We start from the raw sequence: 22,767 nt of genomic DNA on the forward strand, positions 1-22,767 counted from the left end.
AACTTTCTGTCTTTTGTTTTCATAATGTAGTATTACATCCTTGGTTTCCATCCTAGATGAATGGTTGGTTTGAGAGTCGAAAAACATTTAATTATTATAATTGTTATTACTATTATAAGGCCGTGGGTGCGTATATATGCTGTGGGTGTCACTGACGTCACCACGTGGCCATGTTTAGACCAATCAGCGACACGTACGGACGTTGTAATCGGTGGGCAGATTTATGGTGCGACGAGACTGGAGCGTGAGGTGGCAACTGGCTGGAGCAGACTCCGGCTGAAGAAGAAGAAGAAGAAGAGGTAGCGGCTGCTTATCCGTGACATTTCTTTGACCAGGACACAACTCCTGTACACCCTCAAAGGTGCTGCTTTCATTGACAAGGTAACCACTTTCCGCGGAATAATTCTTAATACCACGTTTTTCAGCTTCTCAGATTACCAGTTGTTAGCTAGCGGCTGCCTGCAGCAGTTAGCCAGCCAGTCAATCAGCACTTGGTGCGAGATGCGATTTGGTTTGTCTGCTAAAACCGCAGTCACTGTCATGCCGGCAGAGACAGACATCTTCTAACTGTTTCCTACATTTGTCATATGGGCGGGTATTCATTGAAATATAACTACACGCCCCATAACTGAAGTAACTGCTCCGAGAAGACAGCAGAGCTCATATTAATCATATACTCAGGCTTAACCTTACATCAGCCGCCATGGCAAGCTTATTATTTCCCCTCCATGTCTCACTCTGGAGGTTTTGCTACTACTACATCTGCCCAGTGTTCCTCCTCTCTAGGAAGTTGTTCTTTGTGTACCTATGATTTTATTAGCTAAAGTTATTGAACTTGCCTGGCTGGCTGCAGTGTGTGAGGTGGGTGTGGTAGCTGGTACTGGAGCCCCATTCACTTGTGTTGGCACATGATGTAACTCGGTGGTTTGCACTGGAGAAATGATGCTATAGCACTGCTGAGTTCATCAAGCAATAGCTGTGTCTGAGGGAGTATCCCCCCCCCCCCCCCCCCTTACTGTCCCCCATGTGATGCTACTCCCTCTAAATCCTAACCATAACCATCTCAGGAGCCTCTAGTGACACATATTTTACGGTTAGATAGCTTCAAACAATGGACTGGACCCGTGGATTATGGCAGGCTAAACACTCGGACATCTGCCCCTGAAAGCATGACAGGATAGCCTGCTAAGCTAAATCCCGACCAGACTTACAGGTTAGACATCAGATATCTTGCAGGCTGACTTAAAGGATTGGTTTGCAATTGTTTGAAGTGTTTCTTAAAACAATAATCAGGCACCGGAATCAACACTGATAGGTTTTCGTCGTTGTAATCATTCCTGCTGTTCATACTGGCTATGAAAAGATCCCCTTCACATGTGCTTTCAATTCAATGTAAGTGATGGAGGCCAAAAGCCACAGTGTGCTCACACTGTCACTTTGTGAAAAGATGCATTTAAAATTTTATTGGAAGCTTATATGAGGCTTCAGCAGTCATATCAAGTGGATATCCACATTTATAGTCTTTTTAGTAAAAAAAAAAATCCCTCTTCATGGACAGTGTTTTACTTTTGAGCTGAGGTGGAAGTATAGTGACAAAAAGAGGGACTTTGGCACTAAAAAGACTGTAACGTTGAAAGATATGGACTTGATTTGACTCATTTGGATGGCTGAAGCTTCATATTAACTTCAGATAAACTTTTAAATACATTTTTGAACAGTAGGAGGACTGTGGATTTTGGCCTATGTCACTTACATTGTAAGTGTATTATGAAGGGATTTTCTAATGGCTAGTATGAACAGGGGGGATGATTCTGGTGAGAAAAACCTGTTTCAGTGTTCCTTTGGGAACCTGTCTGAAAAATTGTAAACTTGTCCTTTTTAATGTATAGAAGTGCTGTGCAGGAGCTACTACTGCATCATGAAGCCACCGCTTGAATTGCAGCAGTTGACATTAAACCTCTATTAAATGTTATCAGTAGACAGAGGAGATAAGATGCATGTTATCAAGGCTCACTGCTTATCATAAATTAGAGCTGTAAACTTAAGACAGTAGGACAATGAAAACATGACCGATAAATGCATGGGTGTGTGTTTAAGTCAGCACTGACAGTAATGGGTCTGGCTTAGCAGGTCTGACAACATATTATTGTATTTGAAATAGGAATGTCAAGGTGGTGTGTAGGTTCATCTCATCCAACACATCATTCTCATGATAAACATATTGTTGTGAGATTACTAAACATATTAGATATGCTAGCCTTTTGGTTTTAAGTAGTAAGTCTTTGTTTTCAGATGGAGATAAATTATAACGGTTTCTTGTCTTCTGTCTGGCTCATACCTTGTTTTTATCACTGGTAAAACTAAGTTGTTAAAATGTGAGTGAGGTTTGGTAGTAATGTATCAAGACCAATGTAGTAACTTTTATTTTGCATCAAGGGCTGCAATTAACCACTATTTTTATTTATTAAAATCATTACAAGTATAATTTTCCAGAGGCCAAGGTGACGTCTTCACACCTAAACCCAAAGATATTTAATCAGCACTGATATAAAACAGAAAAGTAGCAAATACTCACAGTTCCACACTTGGAGCCAGAAAATATTTGGCAATTTTGTTTGAAGAATAACTCATAATTATTAATGATCAATCATTTGAACTATTAAAACATTGATTTTAGCTCTTTCTGCGTCTTTACTCTGAGTACAAACATGTGATCTTGTCTTTTCCTTCTTCTGCTGCATCCTGTTAGACAAAGGCTGGTTTGTTAATTGAAGGGAGTGGACTTGAGACTTGAGTTAACTGTGTACACATTATTTTGTAACTTAAGGTGGGCCTTTATGACTGCCTTAATGTTTGAGTATTATTGTACCTCCCATTTTAAACTTTAAAACTGTTAAAGCCACACCTATCAAAGTATTTTATGACAGTTTGACTCACTGAGATGAGGACTGTTGAGGGCGGCTTTGTTAATCTTTTTAAAATCATGAGCTCATGGCATGGGATGATATGAAAATTTCATGTCATGATTGTCCTGGCCAAAATAATTGCGATGAACGATAGTAACCTGATAATCATCAAAATATGCTTAAAACTTTTTACCTTACATTTTGTTAAGTAGGAAATATTTTTATTGCATGATTGGACACGTCTTTTTTTGTGAACATGCTTTATAGAGAAAAACAAACAAGAACAGATTCAGACTCTTGCCAATACCCAGAAGAGGTAATTATAATGAGAGAAAGAAATCCACTAGACAGCATTTTCAAGTCACTTGTGAGGATATTCACACTGATGTGAGGATATTCACAATTATCCTGGTAATGGAAATTCATCTCAATTAAATTATCTTGAGTGTTTTTATCTCCATATAAGATCAAGTCTGGGAGATCTGTTGCATCACACTGAGCACTCTCAATTTCCTGAACTGTAATAAATGACAAGTGTGTGTGTTTTGTTGTTGTGGTCTCAATTCTGAGAAAACAAAATCGTGATTCTTATTTTGACCAGAATCATGCAGCTATACACCAATCTACAGCTCAGCTAGCACACATGACTGTCACAGTAGTCCAATTGGTAGGACTGCAGACGTACAAAAGGATTTGTTTTCCGTGTGCAACTCTGGTTTCAAGGTTTGGAACAAGGAGTGATTGAACTGTCAGAGAACATTAAAAGTCAGCGGTGTTACTGTTTAATCTGCATTTTTCAGTGGCTAGCTTTTTTTTTTTAGCTTATACTGAGAAATGATTATTTTTAGATGAATGAAGGCTTTTATGCACATCACCAACAAAATAAGCAGAAAGGCACCATGACGAAAGGATACTTGTTTATGCTTTTGTAAACATAAGATAATTTTGAGCATTTCCCAACTGTGAAACCCTCCATTGCAATCATCCAGAGATATTGACAGGAACTGTCTGTAGGTCTGTTTGGATACCCTGCAGGCTCATAAGTACTAAATGAGAAAGTAGTGTGGAATCACCCTTCACAAAAACAAATATGATTTATATTTTTACAGTTGTCTTCATGGCCAGTTGAGTGTGTTGGCTAAATATGTGGTCATGCAGCCTATCTTGAATTTAATTTTTTTATTTGGCACTGTAGAAATATCACACATAGATAAGTGTCTCTGGTAAGGCATCAGAAAGCTTTAGTGGACACTTAGCTTGAATTCAAGAAAACTTGATGCCTGTTAGAGTTTGGCTAGTCAGTCTGACTTTGTAAAACATCACTCTGTGTCTCTATTAAATTATAGCACATTTAATCAGTCACTTGTGCCCAGTGTCCCATACAGCATGTGCACAAAACCTGGATTTATTTTCCAAGGTTTCAATTTTTTTGACAGGCATGCAGTGTCCTGATAACATCATGAAATGATATAACAGAGTACATAGATTCACATCAACACTACATGCATACATTTCCATCAGGACTTGATAGTAACCTAGTCCCAATCTTGGTTTAAAAATCAGAATTGATGTGGCTCATAGTTTCTAGTTGCTCAAAATGCATCTATGATTAGTTTTTTGTTTGTTATATCCATCTGATGATGTTGTGATTCTGTGAAATTCCCAAAGGTCCTGTGCTGTCCAGCGCTGCCATGTCGGCGAAAGCCATCTCAGAGCAGACAGGAAAAGAGTTCTTGTCGAAATACATCTGCACCTCAGCGGCCGTGCAGAACCGCTTCCGCTATGCCAGTGTTACCGCTGAGACTGACTGGGACCGCCTCACACAGGACCATCCATGGCTGCTAACGGAGGTAAGGCAGCTGCTAAAGACCTGATACAACCTCACAAGCCTGACTTGGTTAATGTGTTTCCTCAACTGGCAAAGGATGATTGAAATCATGAGGGTAATTACATATGACACTGAAACTCTCTGTACATGATGCAGGACATTAGGTTGTAACAACAGTTATCTGTGTGTGTAGACATTATTGTGATTGTTGATTGTTGTTGATTTTATGTATACTTGAGAGAATCATTATAGAAATTTAAAGCAAAGTGAAAAGAAAAGTATTAAACTGGTAATGTTGAGGTAGTATTTCCCTACTTTCCCTACGTCCCCTATCACACAAGTGATCACATTAGTGTAACTGGATCATATAACAAGATGATTATGGTAGGACATTGGGAAACTGGTGCTTTCTATTATATCATTAATTGTTTAAGTCTCACAGGCAGTTTGATAATTTGAACTAAACCAGGGTGAATGTTTAATTTTCCCTTCAATTTTTAATCTTTTTCCTTCTTTAGCGGCTGGTGGTTAAGCCAGATCAGCTGATCAAACGGCGCGGGAAACTCGGGCTGGTGGGCATCAACCTGGACCTGCAGGGTGTCAAAGAGTGGCTCAAAGCCCGCCTCATGAGAGAGACCACTGTGAGTTGATGGCAACCTTTCTGTTTGTCTGTGTGGGTGTTTGGACCAAAAATTTATGCTCAAGGGAGTCCAGCTGGAGTAAACATCCAAGAGTTTGATGGAAAGTTCTCATGCTAGTAATCATTGTATCTTTTGTTGTGACAGTTGTGAGAGAAAACAGAGGAAATTCAATATGCCCATTACAAAAATAATCTACCAGGAATATTTGATTGGCCAACACAGCGTGCTGGGGGATGACGCTGCTTTGCAGTTTGGTACAATATGCCAGGTTCAACTGTTTTTGCTGGACGACCCTGCGTTTTTTTTTCCTTTCCTGTGCTGTTGTTGTTTGGCCCCCACTGTGTCAATGGAATGATCCCATTCAAACCAATGCACTGGATTTGTTGGCTGGATCGGCCACAGACCAGCCCTGTAACCACGGTTCTCAGTGTGTGAGTGACTGAGTGATGAAGTTACACCATTAGTCGGCTAGCCGAGTGTTGGAGTGTCCCCATTGGCCGTTGTGCTTTCAAAATGAATTGGCGCAAGATGATGGAGGTGGAGGACAGCAGCGCGACTGTGTTTCCTCCTCTGACGCTCTCAGCTCCGATGTTAGATACAGCAAAGTCGGCTAAACTCCTGTTAAAACAGATGCATACCAGCGTCTCTGCCGTCTCCTCCTCTACCGTCCAGTATGATCGACTCTCCAGCTGGCAGTGCTCTCAGCAGTCAGCAGGATAGATGCTTCGCAGTGCGTTTGGATTTTATAACTGACCTAAATACTATTTCTTTGATGTTTTCACATCATAAACAATAAACAAAAGCATTAAAACACGTCTTGCAGGTAAAACATGAGACTCATGTACACACGCGGTCCAGCTGTATACAAGGTTTTGACCTAGTCTTGTTCTTATGTTGGTCTGGAGTTGGCCATACTGGTCACTTAGCTGTCTTGTCACCCAGACAAAACCCTGCCAGTCTTTTCCAAATGACTAGTCTGTGTTCTTCATTCAAAATAAGATGAATTAATTTACTCAGCATCTGTTTTAGATAAATACTCACTCTGCCAGTGGACCATAACTTTTTTTTTTTTGGTGTTAATTTGTTCCGCATACCTTTTTGGATCTTCTCTGGGCTTTTGATCATATTCTTTATTTGTTTCTCATCTTTTTGAAATGAAATACAACTTTATTATCTTGTATGATGGAAATTTAGGACATAACAGCAGACGTAGCATTATACACACCAGTATAGTTAATGTAATAAAATAAAAGCACGCTTCTTATCTATTTCTATAGTTTTTAGCACACTAACTTTGCTCCTTAGTGTGATTGTCTGAGTAATTATGTCATAAATGAGGATTACAAAGCAGTCTGACCCGAGTAGTACATCACATTGAATTTACCACCTCGTATGAAGAGTATAAGCCACAGTGCCTTGTCCATTAGTCCCAACATATGGACCTTTTTATGTGTACCAGCATGTTGCGTCCTGAGCCAGAGGGCACGGGTTTATGTTTAGATCTGCCAGGTCAGAGGTTATGTAATGCTAGTGGAGGAGGGTGGTCTATTCTGGTATATCATACATACACACATGCTGCACTTTACATAGGCGATCGTCATACTTCCAGTACATAAGAAGGGGAATACATGAATGTATTTTCAGATGTCCATGTGCTTTCCTCTTAATAAAAAAGCTGAAATGTGCAACTGTATCTATAAATAACAAGCAATTGTAAATTGAGCCTGAGAGCAGCATTAATGTTCAGTCTCCACTTCTGCCGACACCGTTCTTTACACCACCAAAGTTTCCTCTAGGAGAATGTGTTACATGTTTTCTACTTTGGAGCAAAAGTCATTTTCTGTAGAGCTTTTCACTTCCATACACAGTAGTTTTACTGTCAAGACCATAACTAGGTTAAACTAATATGCAAAGTTTGTGACATACAGTATTTGTTTTCAATAGGTGGGAAAGGCAAAGGGTGTGCTGAAGAACTTCCTCATTGAGCCGTTTGTTCCACACACACAGGTAATGTATGCCAGCTTTTTTTTATGTTTTTCGTCAGTCCACATCCTGTTTGTTATGTTTGAAAGCCAAATTAAGCAATTTTGTGTAACCTTTAATCATATTAACAGTGTTTATAGGCCTGCGCTAACCAAGGAAACAAATTGTCAATCCACTCAGCAGGACAATGAAACATCCAAAAGCCAGCACACAAAAGTTATTTTGTCTGCTTCATATTTAGGTCAGTGTGCATGTGATTAGGTGGTTGATTTCTTCAGTTTTGTGAAATGAACAAACTAAGGGTAAATTATTTTCCAGTATGTGTGTGTGATGTTCAGCTGCTTCATGTTTTGCCTGGTTTCTTCTTTTCAGATTTGTTCCTTGTTTTATTGTTCTTTTAATTGCAGTAACACTGACAAATAGTCAGTAATTGTGATCAATGTGCATTGTCCATGTAAAAATGAATGAATAAATAATGAAATAAATGTATTTGTTATGAATGAGTGTGCAAGAAAATATCCTTGAATGAATGTCAGTTATATAAGGAGCAGAACGTTCTCCAAGACCGAGCCTTTTGTAAATAATGAGAACATGTTCTACTGTTTGCAAACTAAATCTAAGTTTACTTCTGTGTATGTGTATCCTTGTCTTTGCCCTGACTCTCAGGAGGAGGAGTTTTATGTGTGTATCTATGCCACACGTGAGGGAGACCATGTGCTTTTCCACCATGAGGGAGGAGTGGAGGTGGGTGACGTGGACACGAAGGCCCAGAGGCTGATGGTTGCAGTGGATGAAAAGCTCAGTGAGGACCAAGTCACAGAGCAGCTCCTCACACATGTTCCCGATGAGAAGAAAGAGTACGTAGTGCACTTTGTAAAAAGATCTACAGGAATAACACTAACTTATTTGTTGTATTGTAGGATGTTTTTTTTACATGAGTGTGAAAATACAATGTAATACCACCCTGTTTATTCAACTTCTATTAACAGACCTTGATGAGAGATTCTCCTCCTCCTCCTCCTTTTATTCATACAAATACAATGTTATGATGTAAATCTAAGCCCCAACAGTAATAACCAGTCATGATTTAAATTATGAAACCCGGTTGTGCTGGATCTTATTTGTTAATGTTTGTTCTTATATTTTTCTGCCAATGAGCTAAAGAGGTTCTCTGTCTTCAGTGTAGTTCTTGTGACATTCGCTGTGACCTTGAGCAGTGTGTTTGAGGCTTTTTTTTGTTTGTTTGTTTTACCCTTTTTCCAAACACTGACCCCAGTGTGCAGAGAACATACCGATCTCTATTTTATACAGTATAACGTTTCTGTTTGGAACTCATTTTTCACAAACTCTGCCCATGGACACAAAGTGTGATCCACTGTGAATTTTATCGTAGCATACGTGTCGATTATTAGTGGCAGATTTTAGCTCAATTGTTTTGCAACAAAATCAATCAATCAAACTTTATTTGTTTAGCACCTTTTCGTACAAGTTAGTGCAATTCAAAGTGCTTTAGAGATGACAAGCTGATAAGACAGAACCAGTAAATACCAAAATTTACTGTACATTTAAATTATTGAGGATGGAAATCACTGATCTATACTCGTTCTGTTTTATTTAGTTGTTTTCTTGTGAGACATGTTGTGACTGCCCTCCATTGCAGGCTGATTTTAATCTATTGATATTTTTTTTTTCCCTCCTTGAAGAGTCCTGGCCAGTTTTATAGTGGGTCTCTTCAATTTTTACGAGGACCTCTACTTCACCTACCTTGAGATCAACCCTCTAGGTATTTTTTTCTTAACTGTTTATTTAACTAAAAACATAAAAAAAAAATGTAAAAATGAATGAATAACAGTACTTTTATCCTCTTAACCAGTCGTCACCCAGGATGGTGGCGTGTACATCCTCGACATGGCAGCCAAGATTGATGCCACAGCAGATTACATCTGCAAGGCTAAGTGGGGAGACGTGGAGTTTCCCCCACCCTTTGGCCGAGAAGCCTATCCAGAGGTGAGATCAGATTTTTTTTGTCTATGTGTATTAAGATATATTGGATTATGTTTATGTAAATGGGACTCATAGGAGGTGTATAAGTTATATTTTTGGGGAGAGTAACTTGTTTTTTCTGTTTTTTTACATAATAAGTTTATTTGTTGTAACTATCATTTTACATTCAAATATTTCTTGGAGAGGAAATATGATGCTAAATTTAATCACAGCCTTAGCTTTCAAATAGCACTCTGACATTCACTGATATTGACATTAGTCAGCTGCTTAAGTGCATAAGTAGTTTGAATCTCAGTTAATGCCCCCGTCCTTGGCCCTGTGCACTCATTGACCACTGTATGATCTTCCACTTGTAGGAGGCATACATAGCTGATCTGGATGCAAAGAGTGGTGCCAGTCTGAAGCTGACCCTCCTGAATCCTCGTGGCAGGATCTGGACCATGGTGGCTGGAGGAGGGGCTTCGGTAGTCTACAGGTAGTCCATTGATTTGCAGAGTTTGAGACTTTTTTAGCAAAGATGAGACGTGCTTTAGTTGAGGAAAGATACACTATGTGTTTCACAGTCTGTGTCACTTGTCAAATATGTTGTACTTTCAGCCACAGGCAAGTTTTTGCTGTTTGACAGACATCTGTTTGATGTTCCTGTTTGAAGTGTTGCAGACTCATCAAACCAGAATCAGGACACAGTATTTGACTGTTGGTCTCCCCTCTCCTCTTTAGTGACACCATCTGTGACCTGGGTGGGGTGGATGAGCTGGCCAACTATGGCGAGTACTCTGGTGCACCCAGCGAACAACAGACCTATGACTATGCGAAAACCATCCTCTCCCTCATGACACGTGAAAAACATCCTGAAGGTGGGTCCGGCCAACAAGATTTAAGATTCAAGAATGTTTTATTGTCACATGCGCAGCAACACTGAAGGCAGTGAAATTTGGCCTCTTCAAGCTCTAGCTCCAATTATCACAAAATAGATATTTACAATTGTAAAAAAACAAAAAACAAACCCTTCATTAGGTCTTGTTTCCCCAAACCAGTGTCAAAAAAGTGGGCCACAGGTGAAAGTGGGGCAGGGAGTTACTGGATACTTGTGGAAAACTTGACCAAGTTTGCTTTAAGCATGTAAATTGATGTTAGATCCGTCTTCTGCAATGTGACCTGCTTCCTTTAGTGTGTCACCAGGCCACTGTTCACCATGTGTATGTTGCCAGCAATAGACTTTGTGGCTGTCACCAAACTATGTTGCTGGGGTGTCAAATTTCAGTCACGAACATATTCTTAACATGTTACTACAACCTTTGTGTGTCCTACAGGGAAAGTGCTAATCATCGGCGGAAGCATTGCCAATTTCACCAACGTAGCAGCCACATTCAAGGTGAAACATGTTAATGTATTTGTCTGAAACACTACAGTTCACGTCTCTAAACACTGTGGTTTGTAAGCAACATTTTGTTCTTTCTGAAGCTATTGAGTAAAGTAGCCTCTGTGTTGGTTGACGCTAGTGTGTTTTTAAATGAGTAGAGCTGCTTCAGCTTCATTCCTTGTATTTGAAAACCACATTAATCTCATTTTATATCCAGATAACATTTTTAGACAGAGTCAGCTATAAGAGTTATACCTATAATTTCAGATGGTTTGGTTTGCCTTGCCTTCATTGTACTTGTCAAGTCAAATTTCAGAGTCCAGTTTAAAGGACTCAAACTCAGCTGCCAACTGTAGCTAACTTTGTTACCCATTAGAATACATTATCTATGCTCCTGTGGTTAATTCAGAACCATAATTCATTAACACGGAACTAATAAATAACACATTGTGGTGGACAACGTGTGTAAAGCAGTCGCCATAGAGAAATACAAAGGACACTATCGTTGGTGTAAACACACAGTGTGAAAAAATGTACTTTGGTCCTTTTGAAGGGCATGAGATTGAGGTTTTGAATTTCTGAGATGAATATATATGATATTGTAAATTCAAATAATAATGGCGGTGTCCTGTGTCTCTCAGCCACTCTTACATTTATACAGATGTCAGCTCCACATACCTGACGTGCCTCTCTTTGTCCTCAGGGCATTGTCAGGGCCATCAAAGACTACCAAGGTCCTCTGAAGGAGCACGAGGTCACCATCTTTGTTCGACGTGGTGGGCCAAACTACCAGGAAGGGCTGAGGGTGATGGGGGAAGTAGGTGAGTGAAACGCGCCTCCCGGGATCCCAACAAGAGAATGAGATTATGTTTTTAAAATATAATATGATGTCAAGCTTTTTTAAATTGAACTGATTTAACTCAGTGTTCTTCTTTCTGCAGGGAAGACCACAGGTATTCCCATCCATGTGTTTGGTACAGAGACCCATATGACGGCCATTGTTGGTATGGCACTGGGCCACCGGCCAATCCCCAACCAGCCCCCGACGGATGCACATACCGCCAACTTCCTCCTTAACTCAAGCAACAATGCAATGGTATATTCATTCAGAAACACACTGGGGGGAAATAAAGCAGTCAACAGGTCATTTGCTACTATTTTAAACAGATTACAGATGTTGTATTGCTTGAGACATCCACAGCATTCACATGTGCTGACTAGTCAGTTAAATGGACAGTTAATTGTGAAATATCCAACTGTCTAAGATGCATTAACATTAGAGATTGCACAGTTATATGTAGCTTCTGTTCACATGTAGCTAAAAGATGTGTGAGACTTGTGATACAGTCTTAGTCTTGTGTGTTCAAACATTGTTTAAGCTTTGAAAGGCCTGGACTTGGGACCTTATATATGAGTAGTTTATTGTATAGAGTTACATGATTTTTCTATTCATGTAGGCCGTTATCTCTGAAGTTTCAATATTTGTCAACTGTGGTCCTCCGTGTTGAGTAAATGTCATTCAGTGAAGAATGTTTTCTTTGAAAATCGAAGGTCGTACTCATATCAGTCATTATGTGACGGGAAGCAGACATTTACATTTTTGAGCTTGGGTTAATGGAAAAGCTGAGAGCTGATCTGCTAATTTGTCCTCATCAGTGTTGAAGCTTTTCTGTTCTTTCTTTATTGTGGAACTTGCTAAAGACAAAGGACATGAAACACCAAATTGTCACTGCAGTACATTATAATTCACAAGACATGTATAAGTATTATTCTCTTTTGAACTGTAGCAACTGGTTGATTAATTTTCTGTTGATTGACTAATCAAAAAATTTTGATAATCAATCAATTGTTAAAGCCATTTTTTTTTAAGTAAAAATGCCAAAAATTTGTTTTCAACTTCTCAAATGCAATGATTTAGTGCTTTCCTTTGGCATATATGAAATTAAACTGAATATCTTTGGGTTTGGGCCTGTTGGTCAGACAAAACAAAGAAGTCTGAAGTCATCACTTTTGACTCTGGGGAAATTGTAACGGTCATTTTTCACAATTTTCTGACATTTTATAGAGCAAATGAATAATTGACAGATTAATCGATAATGAAAATCACCGTTAGTTGCCGCTAGGGCTGGGTGATATAGACAAAATCAAATATCACAATATTTTTGACCAAATACCTTGATATCAATATTGCAAAAATATTGTAGGGATGACTATTGGTGCTTTCACAAAATATTTACACAAATATTTTTGATTTAAATAAATAAAAACAGCTAGATCAGTCTGGTAAGTTCAAAAAATTGCATCACTTTACTTTAATGCAGCTTTTAAAACCAGAAAAAGACAACACAATATTAAGATATCCAAAATCTAAGACGATATGTAGTCTCATATCAACATATCAATATAATATCAATATATTGCCCAGCCCTAGTTGCCGTCCTAGTTCTTTAGCATATAACTTGCAAATGTATACCTTTCAAGACTATATTGACTAGTGAAATATCACCATGAGAAAGAAAATGTTACTTTCATGCTACAATTCATCCTTGGAAGCTCCTGCAAGGCTTTGAATAACATAAATGCTCGTATCTCTATCTTTTCTCTGTACCAGACTCCATCTACCACAAGGACGGCCTCCTTCTCTGAACCCAGGACGTGTAATGATGTCACTCCAGCCAAAAAGTCTAAAGCAGGTCTTCCAGCAGGTAACTTAACACAGTGGCACTCACCTCTCCACAGCTTCATATCAGCAAGACTCCATATTTACTCACAAACTTCTGCTTTTTCATTTTTTTCTTACACTTGCTTCCTATATTTCTCCCTTCCTACCCACCCAAATACTGTCACTGCTATTCTGCATTTTAATTTTCTTTCTGTTTCTCCCTCCTCCTCCTCTTCTTCTTGTTTTTGCTGCACAATCTATCCTCTCACCCTCATCCTTTTCACGCTTGTTTCTCTAAGACTCTCTTCATTCTATACTGTGGCCTTTGAAGAATGTGGTCACAGGCGATTGGAAAGGTAAGTGATAGGTGTGCCATGCTCACACTGCGCTCGGCTGCCCACTCTCTACATTGGTTTGACCCCTTTTTCTTCTTTCCTCCCTCATCTTCATAATCTTGGTAGGAATTTGTGTGCAACACTTAACAGCCTGCATCACTGCAGTGCCTCAGTATTTTATTGTATTCTTCTGCAAAAAAAATTTCATACTTTTTCAATCAAAAATATGTGAGTCAGTTGTCTTAGGCCTGATTAAAAACTGTAAAGAGGATTGTAGATGATCCCCAAATCAGGCATATTGTCAGGTTTCTAAAACTGAGATATATCGATACAAGGAGTTTTAGGAAAAAAAACCTGTCATCTTTAGATTTAGGTGCGTTTTTGTTGTGTGTCGTTAGGTTTGACTGTAGTGTCAGAAGACAATAGTCAGGTGTCGACTGTGGAAATGTGTGTCATGACTATACTTTTTTTAGATTGCTTCTTACAGCAGCACAGTAGAGGCATGCTCTGTAGCAGCTGAGCTTTGCATGCTCTTTCCTCTGCTGTGCTTCTCATGGAGTGTTTTTCAGAGATGACTCACAGTTGAAAGAATGCATTGAAGTCTGTTCAATGAATAAGATGAAGATGCACTCATTCTTTTCTCTTTTTTTTGTTTTTTTTTTTTTTGTTTTTTTGTTTGTGCTCATTTTGTCATATATTGTGTTTCCGTCCCGTGGGGGTCACAGAAGTGCAAGCCTCTTCAGGCTGCAGCGGAGGTATGGAAGGGTGTGAAAAAGCTGTCTTCCTGCCCTCTCCGCCCTCTGTCCACTTCCCTCTGCCTTTCCGTTTTTGTCTGTTTTCTGATGTTCTCCTCAGTCTTTTCTCCTTTTTTCGCAATCTTATGGTAGCTTGATCATCTTAAGCTGTTGCTGCTTTCTATTACCAGACTTAAATCGGTCAAACTAGCAATCCCATTCAAATTAAAATTGTTGAATTGCCTGGAATTAGTCTGGTACATCATGTGAGTGCTGAAGAAATTGATCATTTCAACATTGGTGATTTACCTTCAAGATCAACTTGATCTCTTAAAATATTACTCAACACTCTAAAGCCCCTGTGTTTTTACAAAAAAAAAAGACTGTTGAAAGCTTATTGCGCAACCTCTTGTTGATCAGATATAACAGCAAAAGGCAGTGAGACAAGCAGAGAGGGGAGGAGCAAGGTGGAGATGATCTATAAAACAGATGTTTCATATCACATTGAACACTGACATCGTGTTCTGATGTTCTGCTTTCAAAATAGAACAGTTTACACTTTTTGATGTTTCATATTAGATGCAATGTAGTTTACCTTTTACTTTGACATGGACATGAACATTTACTAATGGGCTTGAATTACTGCTGGGTTGCTGGGACATCTGGATCTTGCTGTAAAATGTATTCATTAAATTCAACACTCAAGGGTTTTCTGACTTTTGGACAAGCTTAGAGGGTGTTCCTGCTTGGTGATGGGCCGTTGGGTTTAATATCTCTAAGAAAACACAGTGAAATGATTTTCATTTGAAAGCTATGGATGTAAAACTAGTATTGAAACTCCCTTAAATACACTGAAAAAAGGAAAATGTTTTGTATTTCATCAACATTTAGGTGGTCAGAAAAACAGTAAATACATTGACAGATAAGTTCCTCGATGGTTCAAACTTGCTTCCCTTTAGGGGAAGATTTGACAAATGTCTTATCTGATACAAGCTGTGTGCAGTACTTGAAGTTGATAGCAGCATGTGAGAGTGGAAAGTGTTTTTATCTGACTTCAGAGAGTGTAGCTCAAAGTGTCTCCTATCCTAAGCTCTAATTTTAACACTGCGAGACCCCAAATTAATCCTTTTAGCAGCGTGACTTAAAGGGGGTGGACAAAATAATGGAGTCTCTGAGTAACTTTTATATTAGGTTGAATGTTAATTGGCAGCGTTTGTCAGCTAAAAGATGTATGGAAAAACATCTGCACCCAAATTACGAAGTATATGTCAAAAAAAACAACAAAAAGTGTGAAAAATCATGACAACATATATAAACGCTGGCAAACTGCATCACCAACGAGAAACATCCTGTTGTAGCTCTGTTTCCAGTGGTGATTTTCTAACTACAAAGTCGATAATGAAGTTATTTTCTCTACCTCCTGTATCTCTGTCCTCAGAACGAGTTCCCTCTGTACTCTGCTTGTTACCATCCCTCCTGCTGCTGTTTTCCTCCGCTCAACCCCCCTCTCTTGTGTCTGTGATTATTTTTATTTCTCCTTTCAGTACTGACTAGAAACTCTCTCTCTCTCTCTCTCTCTCTCTCTCTCTCTCTCTCTCTCTCTCTCTCTCTCTCTCTCTCTCTGCCTTCCTGTTACTTCAGCCAAAGCCACCACGCTCTTCAGCAAACACACTAAAGCCATTGTCTGGGGCATGCAGACGCGTGCCGTGCAAGGCATGCTGGACTTTGACTACGTGTGCTCCCGGGACGAACCCTCTGTAGCAGCCATGGTTTACCCCTTCACGTAGGTTACCCGAAACCTCATGTTTGTCTGAAATTAGTTAAATTAAAGGAATTTATATTCTACTGAATAAGGACATTTCTACACTGAGGATGTGAGATCTAAGAAACACGAAACTACTTTGTGTGCCAGCTGTTACCAGCAGATTTTAACTTCAAGTAGTGAGGTTTTCAAATCTTTATTTCCTGCTTTAAAATATCAAGTCCTAATATATATTATAAAGTCATAATTGATCATGATACATGTTTTATCTTTGAGGTTACATAGTTTGACAAATAACAAACTTGGCAACTTGTAGTCAGCTCAACTTTCTTACTTATGGAAACCAAACCTAAAAGATTTGAAGAACATTAATTGAATTGAGTAGTAATTTTGCTATTGCAGTTGTTGATTTCTACTTTAGAAGGGAAAAATAGAAAATCTCCAAATTTTTAAATCAAACTGCTCCTGTGAAGTTAAAATAACATTTTGCTATATTCATGTTCTGCAACTTTTTTTTTCTGTGTTGCCTAGTGGGGATCACAAGCAGAAGTTCTACTGGGGTCACAAGGAGATCCTGCTGCCGGTCTATAAGAACATGGCCGACGCCATGAAAAAGCACCCTGAGGTGGATGTGCTGATCAGCTTCGCTTCACTGCGCTCTGCCTTCGACAGCACTGTGGAGGCCATGCAGTACCCACAGGTAGAAAGAATACCATGTAATATGTCTACTTTAAATCTCATATATTACTGTAGGAACATCTGTGATTCTGTCAAATAATCAAGGTCATCTGTTTGCAATCGGATCGGACCTGACTTGTCTAATTGTGTTTTCAGATTCGCACTATTGCAATCATAGCTGAGGGCATCCCCGAAGCTCAGACGAGGAAGATGGTCAAGATGGCCGACGAGAAAGGCGTCACGATCATCGGCCCCGCAACGGTACGCAGCCTTATCTCGCTAAAACATGTCTGTTGCTAAATGACTCAAGTTCTGCAGTAGACTGTGAATGTAGTGCTTATTGTCTGTGTTTGTGAGTGTATAGATGTGTTAAATCATTAATTAATGACACACATAAGTTAATTAAGTACTTATTACATTCTGTCTCTTAGGTTGGTGGCATCAAGCCAGGCTGTTTTAAGATCGGCAACACAGGCGGGATGCTGGACAACATCCTGGCTTCTAAACTCTACCGTCCTGGCAGTGTGGCGTACGTGTCGCGCTCTGGGGGCATGTCCAACGAGCTGAACAACATCGTCTCCCGCACAACTGATGGCGTCTATGAGGGTGTGGCCATCGGAGGAGACAGGTGCAATTACTGATTTGCAAATGATTTTGATTTTTGCTCAGGAATGACAGACAGTTGACCTGTTGAAGCTTGTTGTGTTAAAGTTAGATTCAAGGGTTTTTATTTAGATGATTTTGTTCCTCTCCGTCCAGATATCCAGGCTCCACCTTCATGGACCATGTCCTTCGTTACCAGGACACTCCAGGGGTTAAGATGATAGTGGTGCTGGGAGAGGTGAGAGTAGCTCCATGAATGTGTCAATTTTCACATTAACCAGAACTTTTTTTTTTTTTTTAAATTTAGAGCATTTTGGCTATGTTCTATGTTAGTTGCGCCACATGCACTTAAGGAAATGTATTTGTTTGCAACTATTTCCCATTTTGAATCTCTTTCAATTTGTCCCCACAGATTGGTGGCACAGAGGAGTACAAGATCTGCCAAGGCATCAAAGAGGGCAGAATAACCAAACCTGTGGTGTGCTGGTGTATTGGAACCTGCGCCACCATGTTCACTTCAGAGGTCTGTTGGCTGTGTTTTTAAAAAAAAAAAAAAAAAAAAAAAAAACTGTCTTGGGTTTTTTTGTTGTTACCTGAGAAATGAGAATTTTTTTTTTAGCTCAACCTGTCGTGTTATCGTCTTCAGGTTCAGTTTGGACATGCAGGGGCTTGTGCCAACCAGGCTTCAGAGACGGCGGTGGCCAAGAACCAGGCTCTGAGAGACGCTGGAGCTTATGTACCCAAGAGCTTTGATGAGCTGGGAGATGTCATCAGGTGAGAAGTTCATCACAGTCATACCACAGTTTGTCAGTGAGTCATTTTTTGGGCTTTTCACTGATTCATTGTTTCCATGTGGTGAAACAGGACTGTTTATGATGAACTGGTGGCCAATGGTACCATCATTCCTGCCCAGGAGGTGCCTCCCCCAACAGTACCTATGGATTACTCTTGGGCCAGAGTAAGAACATAATCAGTACACTTTTGAGAATCTATCAAAAGCAGAGAAGAGGGAATCATTTCTTAGAAACCAACAGTTTTCTTATCAAGCTGACTGTTCTGCACTCTGTAAATGGATAAGACTCATAGCATTTTGACACTGTGGTAATTAGCTGTTTTAGAACCGAGCTTATACTCTTCACTCTTTTCTGTGTATCCCCAGGAGTTGGGCCTGATCCGTAAGCCAGCCTCCTTCATGACGAGCATCTGCGACGAGCGAGGCCAGGAGCTCATCTACGCTGGCATGCCCATCACTGAGGTCTTTAAAGAGGAGATGGGTTTAGGAGGAGTGCTGGGATTGCTCTGGTTCCAACGCAGGTTGGTATGACGACTAGAGACACTGGTTCAGGTTTTGAGAGAAAGTGTTGGGTTACTTACTTTTCTTTAAATAGCTGTCTCTCCAGTGGAATAAGCTTGGGTGTTTTTCCGTCTAGGTTGCCACGCTACGCCTGTCAGTTCATTGAGATGTGCCTGATGGTGACTGCTGACCACGGGCCTGCCGTCTCTGGTGCACACAACACCATCGTCTGTGCTCGTGCTGGCAAAGACCTCATCTCAAGCCTCACGTCTGGCCTGCTCACCATCGTCAGTACTGATCACGCACACACACACTGACACTTACACGCATACAATAATACTGTGCCACCATTTTTAAACAGCAAAGACGACACATATTTGTCAGAAGAATCTATCTAGCACCTGAGGTCTGATGAATCTTTATTTGTTTTTATTGTAGTTTAAGAATATTTTTATACCCACTGGATTTGAATCTAATCCAGGGCTTTTCTTGATTGATCTTCTCCCTCTCTCGTCTTTAATGGCCCACTTTGGCCACTTTTAAAAATGGTTAAATGTTTCTGACCTGAAAGATGATGTATTCATATGTTCCAGGGGGACCGTTTCGGAGGTGCTCTGGATGCAGCAGCAAAGCAGTTCAGTAAGGCGTTTGACAGCGGCCTGCTGCCCATGGAATTTGTCAACAAGATGAAGAAGGATGGCAAGTTGATCATGGGCATCGGCCACAGGGTCAAATCAGTAAGCATCTCCCAGCTTTATCTTCACACTACCTGAAGTTCAATTATTCTGAGCTGTAAATTATGCAGCAGTGTGTTAGATTATAGTAGAAAGCTGATAAGATTACAGTACCAAAAGTATTGACACACCTTCTCATTCCCTTGTATATCCCTGAATAATTAAAATTATGAATATCTCACAGTAACAGAACTTCTTATGAGTTTATTAGATTCATTCATTAAAACAGTCACAGAGCCGCAGCATAAAACACAATTTGTCTCTGTTTTCAGATCAACAACCCAGACATGCGGGTGCAGATTCTGAAGGACTTTGTTAAGCAGCATTTCCCCTCCACTCAGCTACTGGACTACGCTCTAGACGTAGAGAAGATCACCACCTCCAAGGTACTTAACTGCGTGAAGCTAAGACTTTCTACCAGTCGCTACCCTGAAAAGATCTATTATCAAATGGTAACAGATCAATACTACATGTTAACAACAAATATTTTGCAAGTCCAAGTAAGGTTAGTGGTTTTTTCAGTTGAATAGATGATATAACTGTTATGTCAGGGGTTGTTTTTACTTTTAATACGTTGGTCCAAGTAAATGAGTCAAACTGAGAATCTGTTTACAATCCGTTTCTCTCTGAACACTCATGTTGATGCTCTACTGAACACTCTCGTTGCGCCATCGCTCAGATCAATAGTAAAGATGGCCAAAAGCAAAAAGACTCCGGTTTTAGAATAAACTGAAAACTAGTCCTATTGAAATAATTGATCAAATGGAAAACAGGACTTATTCAAACTCTGACATGAAGAAATTCAAACTACTGTACATAAGACATAAAAAGGCATTAAGAAAAGATGCAAACCCAAAATGTCTTGTAGGGCTTTTGAATATAATTAAGTGCTATATTTATCATTTTGTTATTTTATCACATACAAGATATCCTTTTATGAAAATCTGAAGTGTCTGAAAAGTTACTACAAAGACAGGATCCTGCACACTGTCCAAATCTCACAACTAGAACATTTTACTGCCAAACAAACACACAACATTTCAATCTGATGCAGACATTCCTCAGATTTCTCCTCAGCTTTAGCAAGTGTGCAGCATCCTTTCCTCTTTTTTTTTTTTTTAAATTTTAAAATTGTTGAGATGTTAGCTCACTTGCTTATATTCCCCTGCAGTTTAGATAAATTGATTTCTATTATGTTATTTTCAGAAACCCAACTTGATCCTCAATGTAGACGGTTTTATTGGTGTTGCCTTTGTGGACCTGCTCAGGACGTGTGGTGGCTTCACACGGTAAGAATATTCAGCTGCTATATTATGGAGGCACTGGTGATGTGTAAGGGTCTGTCTATAAAGCTAGGTTTTGTACAAGTAACCGCTTGGATGGGATGACACCTTCTATTATTTAATTTCAAAATTTCTTAGTGTAAAGTTTCAAGTTTTCAGTAAAAAGCTAGACTGCTGTTACTGTATATTCATGGAGAACTTTCTTTAGATTAGCATATACAGAATATAGGTCCATGTTTTTGGATAGTTTCTGAGATGATGCACTTAATTCACCAATGCATTTTGAAAAAATGTCAGCTGCCAAAAGCGCTTTGTCTGTATTTTTGCCCTCTGCATTGATAGCACACTGTCAGTATTGTTTCTCACATGAATGTTGAACTGGTTCCAGTGATGAGGCAGACGAGTTTGTGGAGATCGGTGCACTAAATGGGATCTTTGTGCTTGGCCGGAGTATGGGCTTTATTGGTGAGTCCCATTGAGATGAAGCGTTGTGAATGACACCAACTGTAGTAGCAACAAATCAAGACATCTAACATCGTGTCTGTCTTACATTAGGACATTACCTGGACCAGAAGAGGCTGAAACAGGGTTTGTACCGCCACCCCTGGGACGACATCTCCTACGTGCTTCCTGAACATATGTCCATGTAATCCCTACATCACAGAACGGGACACACTTCCAAATGTGACTGCCCAAATGGGTCAGGCATTATCACACATCACACTTAATGTACATGTACTCTCCGATTATGACAACAGCTGCCTGGGGAAAACTGGCAGGATGATTCTGGGTGGTGGAAGAACTGTCTGACTGAGGGATCTGGGTAGAAGTTTTCGGTCTAGTTTTCACGGAGAAAAAGGGGAAGTATATTTTTAGATTTAGTTTTTGACAAATTATTTAAAAAAAAGTCTGAGATGTAACTTATTCAGTTTTGAACAGAGAACCAAACTGCATAGTACAGCAGTTGCAGGAGCACAAAATCTATTGGTACTTCAAAAAAAGAAATCTGTTTTGCATAGTTTGTACAAGGGGAGGACAAGACTCCTGTATTATGGAGTCTGATGTGACATTTGTTCAAACTCAGCAATACAGTACCTTTTTTTTATACTAACCTATTTTAATCAGCAACAAGAAAGTGTGGTTAAGCATGCTTTCTTAATATTGCACCTTAGTTAAACACTAGCAAATCTAAATTCAGTATCCGTTAAAAAATGCCTTCAAGTTTCACTCCCGCTGAAAAAGATCTCCACGATAAACCAAAGTTAGTTTTAGTAATTTATTGTCTTCACTAAACCAAGTAAAAAAACAAAAACTAAAAAAAAAACAGGGTCCAGTGGTAGATATTACAAAGCTTATCTAGATCTTATGTTTTGAAAAAGATAATTCATTATCGGCAAAAAAGGAAAATAAGCACAAACATGCTGACTTTAAGTGTCACTCCATCATTGCCTTTCCTAGTACGACGCTGGTCGCAACCCTGGTTGAAATTCATCAGCTACTGTAAATCAGATGCAGTTTTGAGGTGTTCAAGTCTTTCAGTATGAAGTTGACTACATGTGTTGCTATTCTGAATAACTGTTTTGATAATCTGTCAGAAAAACAGGGAAATGTAGAAGCATCAAGGGAGAGGAGGAGGGTGAAGAAAATGCTTCATGAATGAGCCCTGTGAGTCTTGCTTAGCATCTTTTGGCGAGGGACCATGAAAGCAGTGTGCTTTTACTTGGGGAAGTTATTGCACATATTATGTATGTTGGCTCTGTAAGAACTGTCCAGCTTTCACTAAAGACTTGACACTACCTTTGTAACTGACCACTGTACGGCCTGCTGTGTTTGATCTTTGTTTTGCTGTTTTTATTTAACTGTGAAAAAAAATGCTTTGTTTTTTGTAATATGCTGTCATATAGTAGTATAATAAAGAACTTATTGTTTTACTTTTCATTTTGGCTCAAGTGTGTAA

At 39.5% G+C, this 22,767-nt stretch overlaps 1 protein-coding gene across 3 annotated transcripts; it reads left to right on the forward strand.

Annotated features, from left to right (window-relative positions):
• Positions 1–210: 210 nt before the first annotated feature.
• Positions 211–22,748, forward strand: aclyb (ATP citrate lyase b). Of its 3 annotated transcripts, XM_042396865.1 has the most exons (30): positions 211–381; positions 4,575–4,756; positions 5,253–5,375; positions 7,320–7,382; positions 8,025–8,215; positions 9,062–9,141; positions 9,232–9,365; positions 9,719–9,837; positions 10,083–10,219; positions 10,676–10,737; positions 11,429–11,546; positions 11,667–11,821; positions 13,337–13,430; positions 13,687–13,743; positions 14,448–14,477; positions 16,098–16,239; positions 16,750–16,918; positions 17,053–17,157; positions 17,328–17,524; positions 17,656–17,737; positions 17,912–18,022; positions 18,146–18,273; positions 18,364–18,457; positions 18,659–18,813; positions 18,930–19,080; positions 19,387–19,530; positions 19,800–19,913; positions 20,734–20,816; positions 21,199–21,275; positions 21,366–22,748. In XM_042396865.1, exons 2-30 carry the CDS (start codon positions 4,598–4,600, stop codon positions 21,458–21,460), a joined length of 3,369 nt encoding a protein of 1,122 aa, XP_042252799.1. In that variant the 5' UTR covers positions 211–381; positions 4,575–4,597; the 3' UTR covers positions 21,461–22,748. The 3 variants fall into 3 exon arrangements, with proteins under 3 accessions (XP_042252799.1, XP_042252801.1, XP_042252802.1); XM_042396867.1 differs by lacking the exon at positions 13,687–13,743 and having other exon boundaries at positions 212–381; XM_042396868.1 differs by lacking the exons at positions 13,687–13,743; positions 14,448–14,477 and having other exon boundaries at positions 212–381.
• The last annotated feature ends 19 nt before the right edge of the window (positions 22,749–22,767 follow it).

This window comes from Thunnus maccoyii, chromosome 20 (assembly GCF_910596095.1).
Source record: "Thunnus maccoyii chromosome 20, fThuMac1.1, whole genome shotgun sequence".
Classification (NCBI taxonomy): Eukaryota; Metazoa; Chordata; class Actinopteri; order Scombriformes; family Scombridae; genus Thunnus; species Thunnus maccoyii.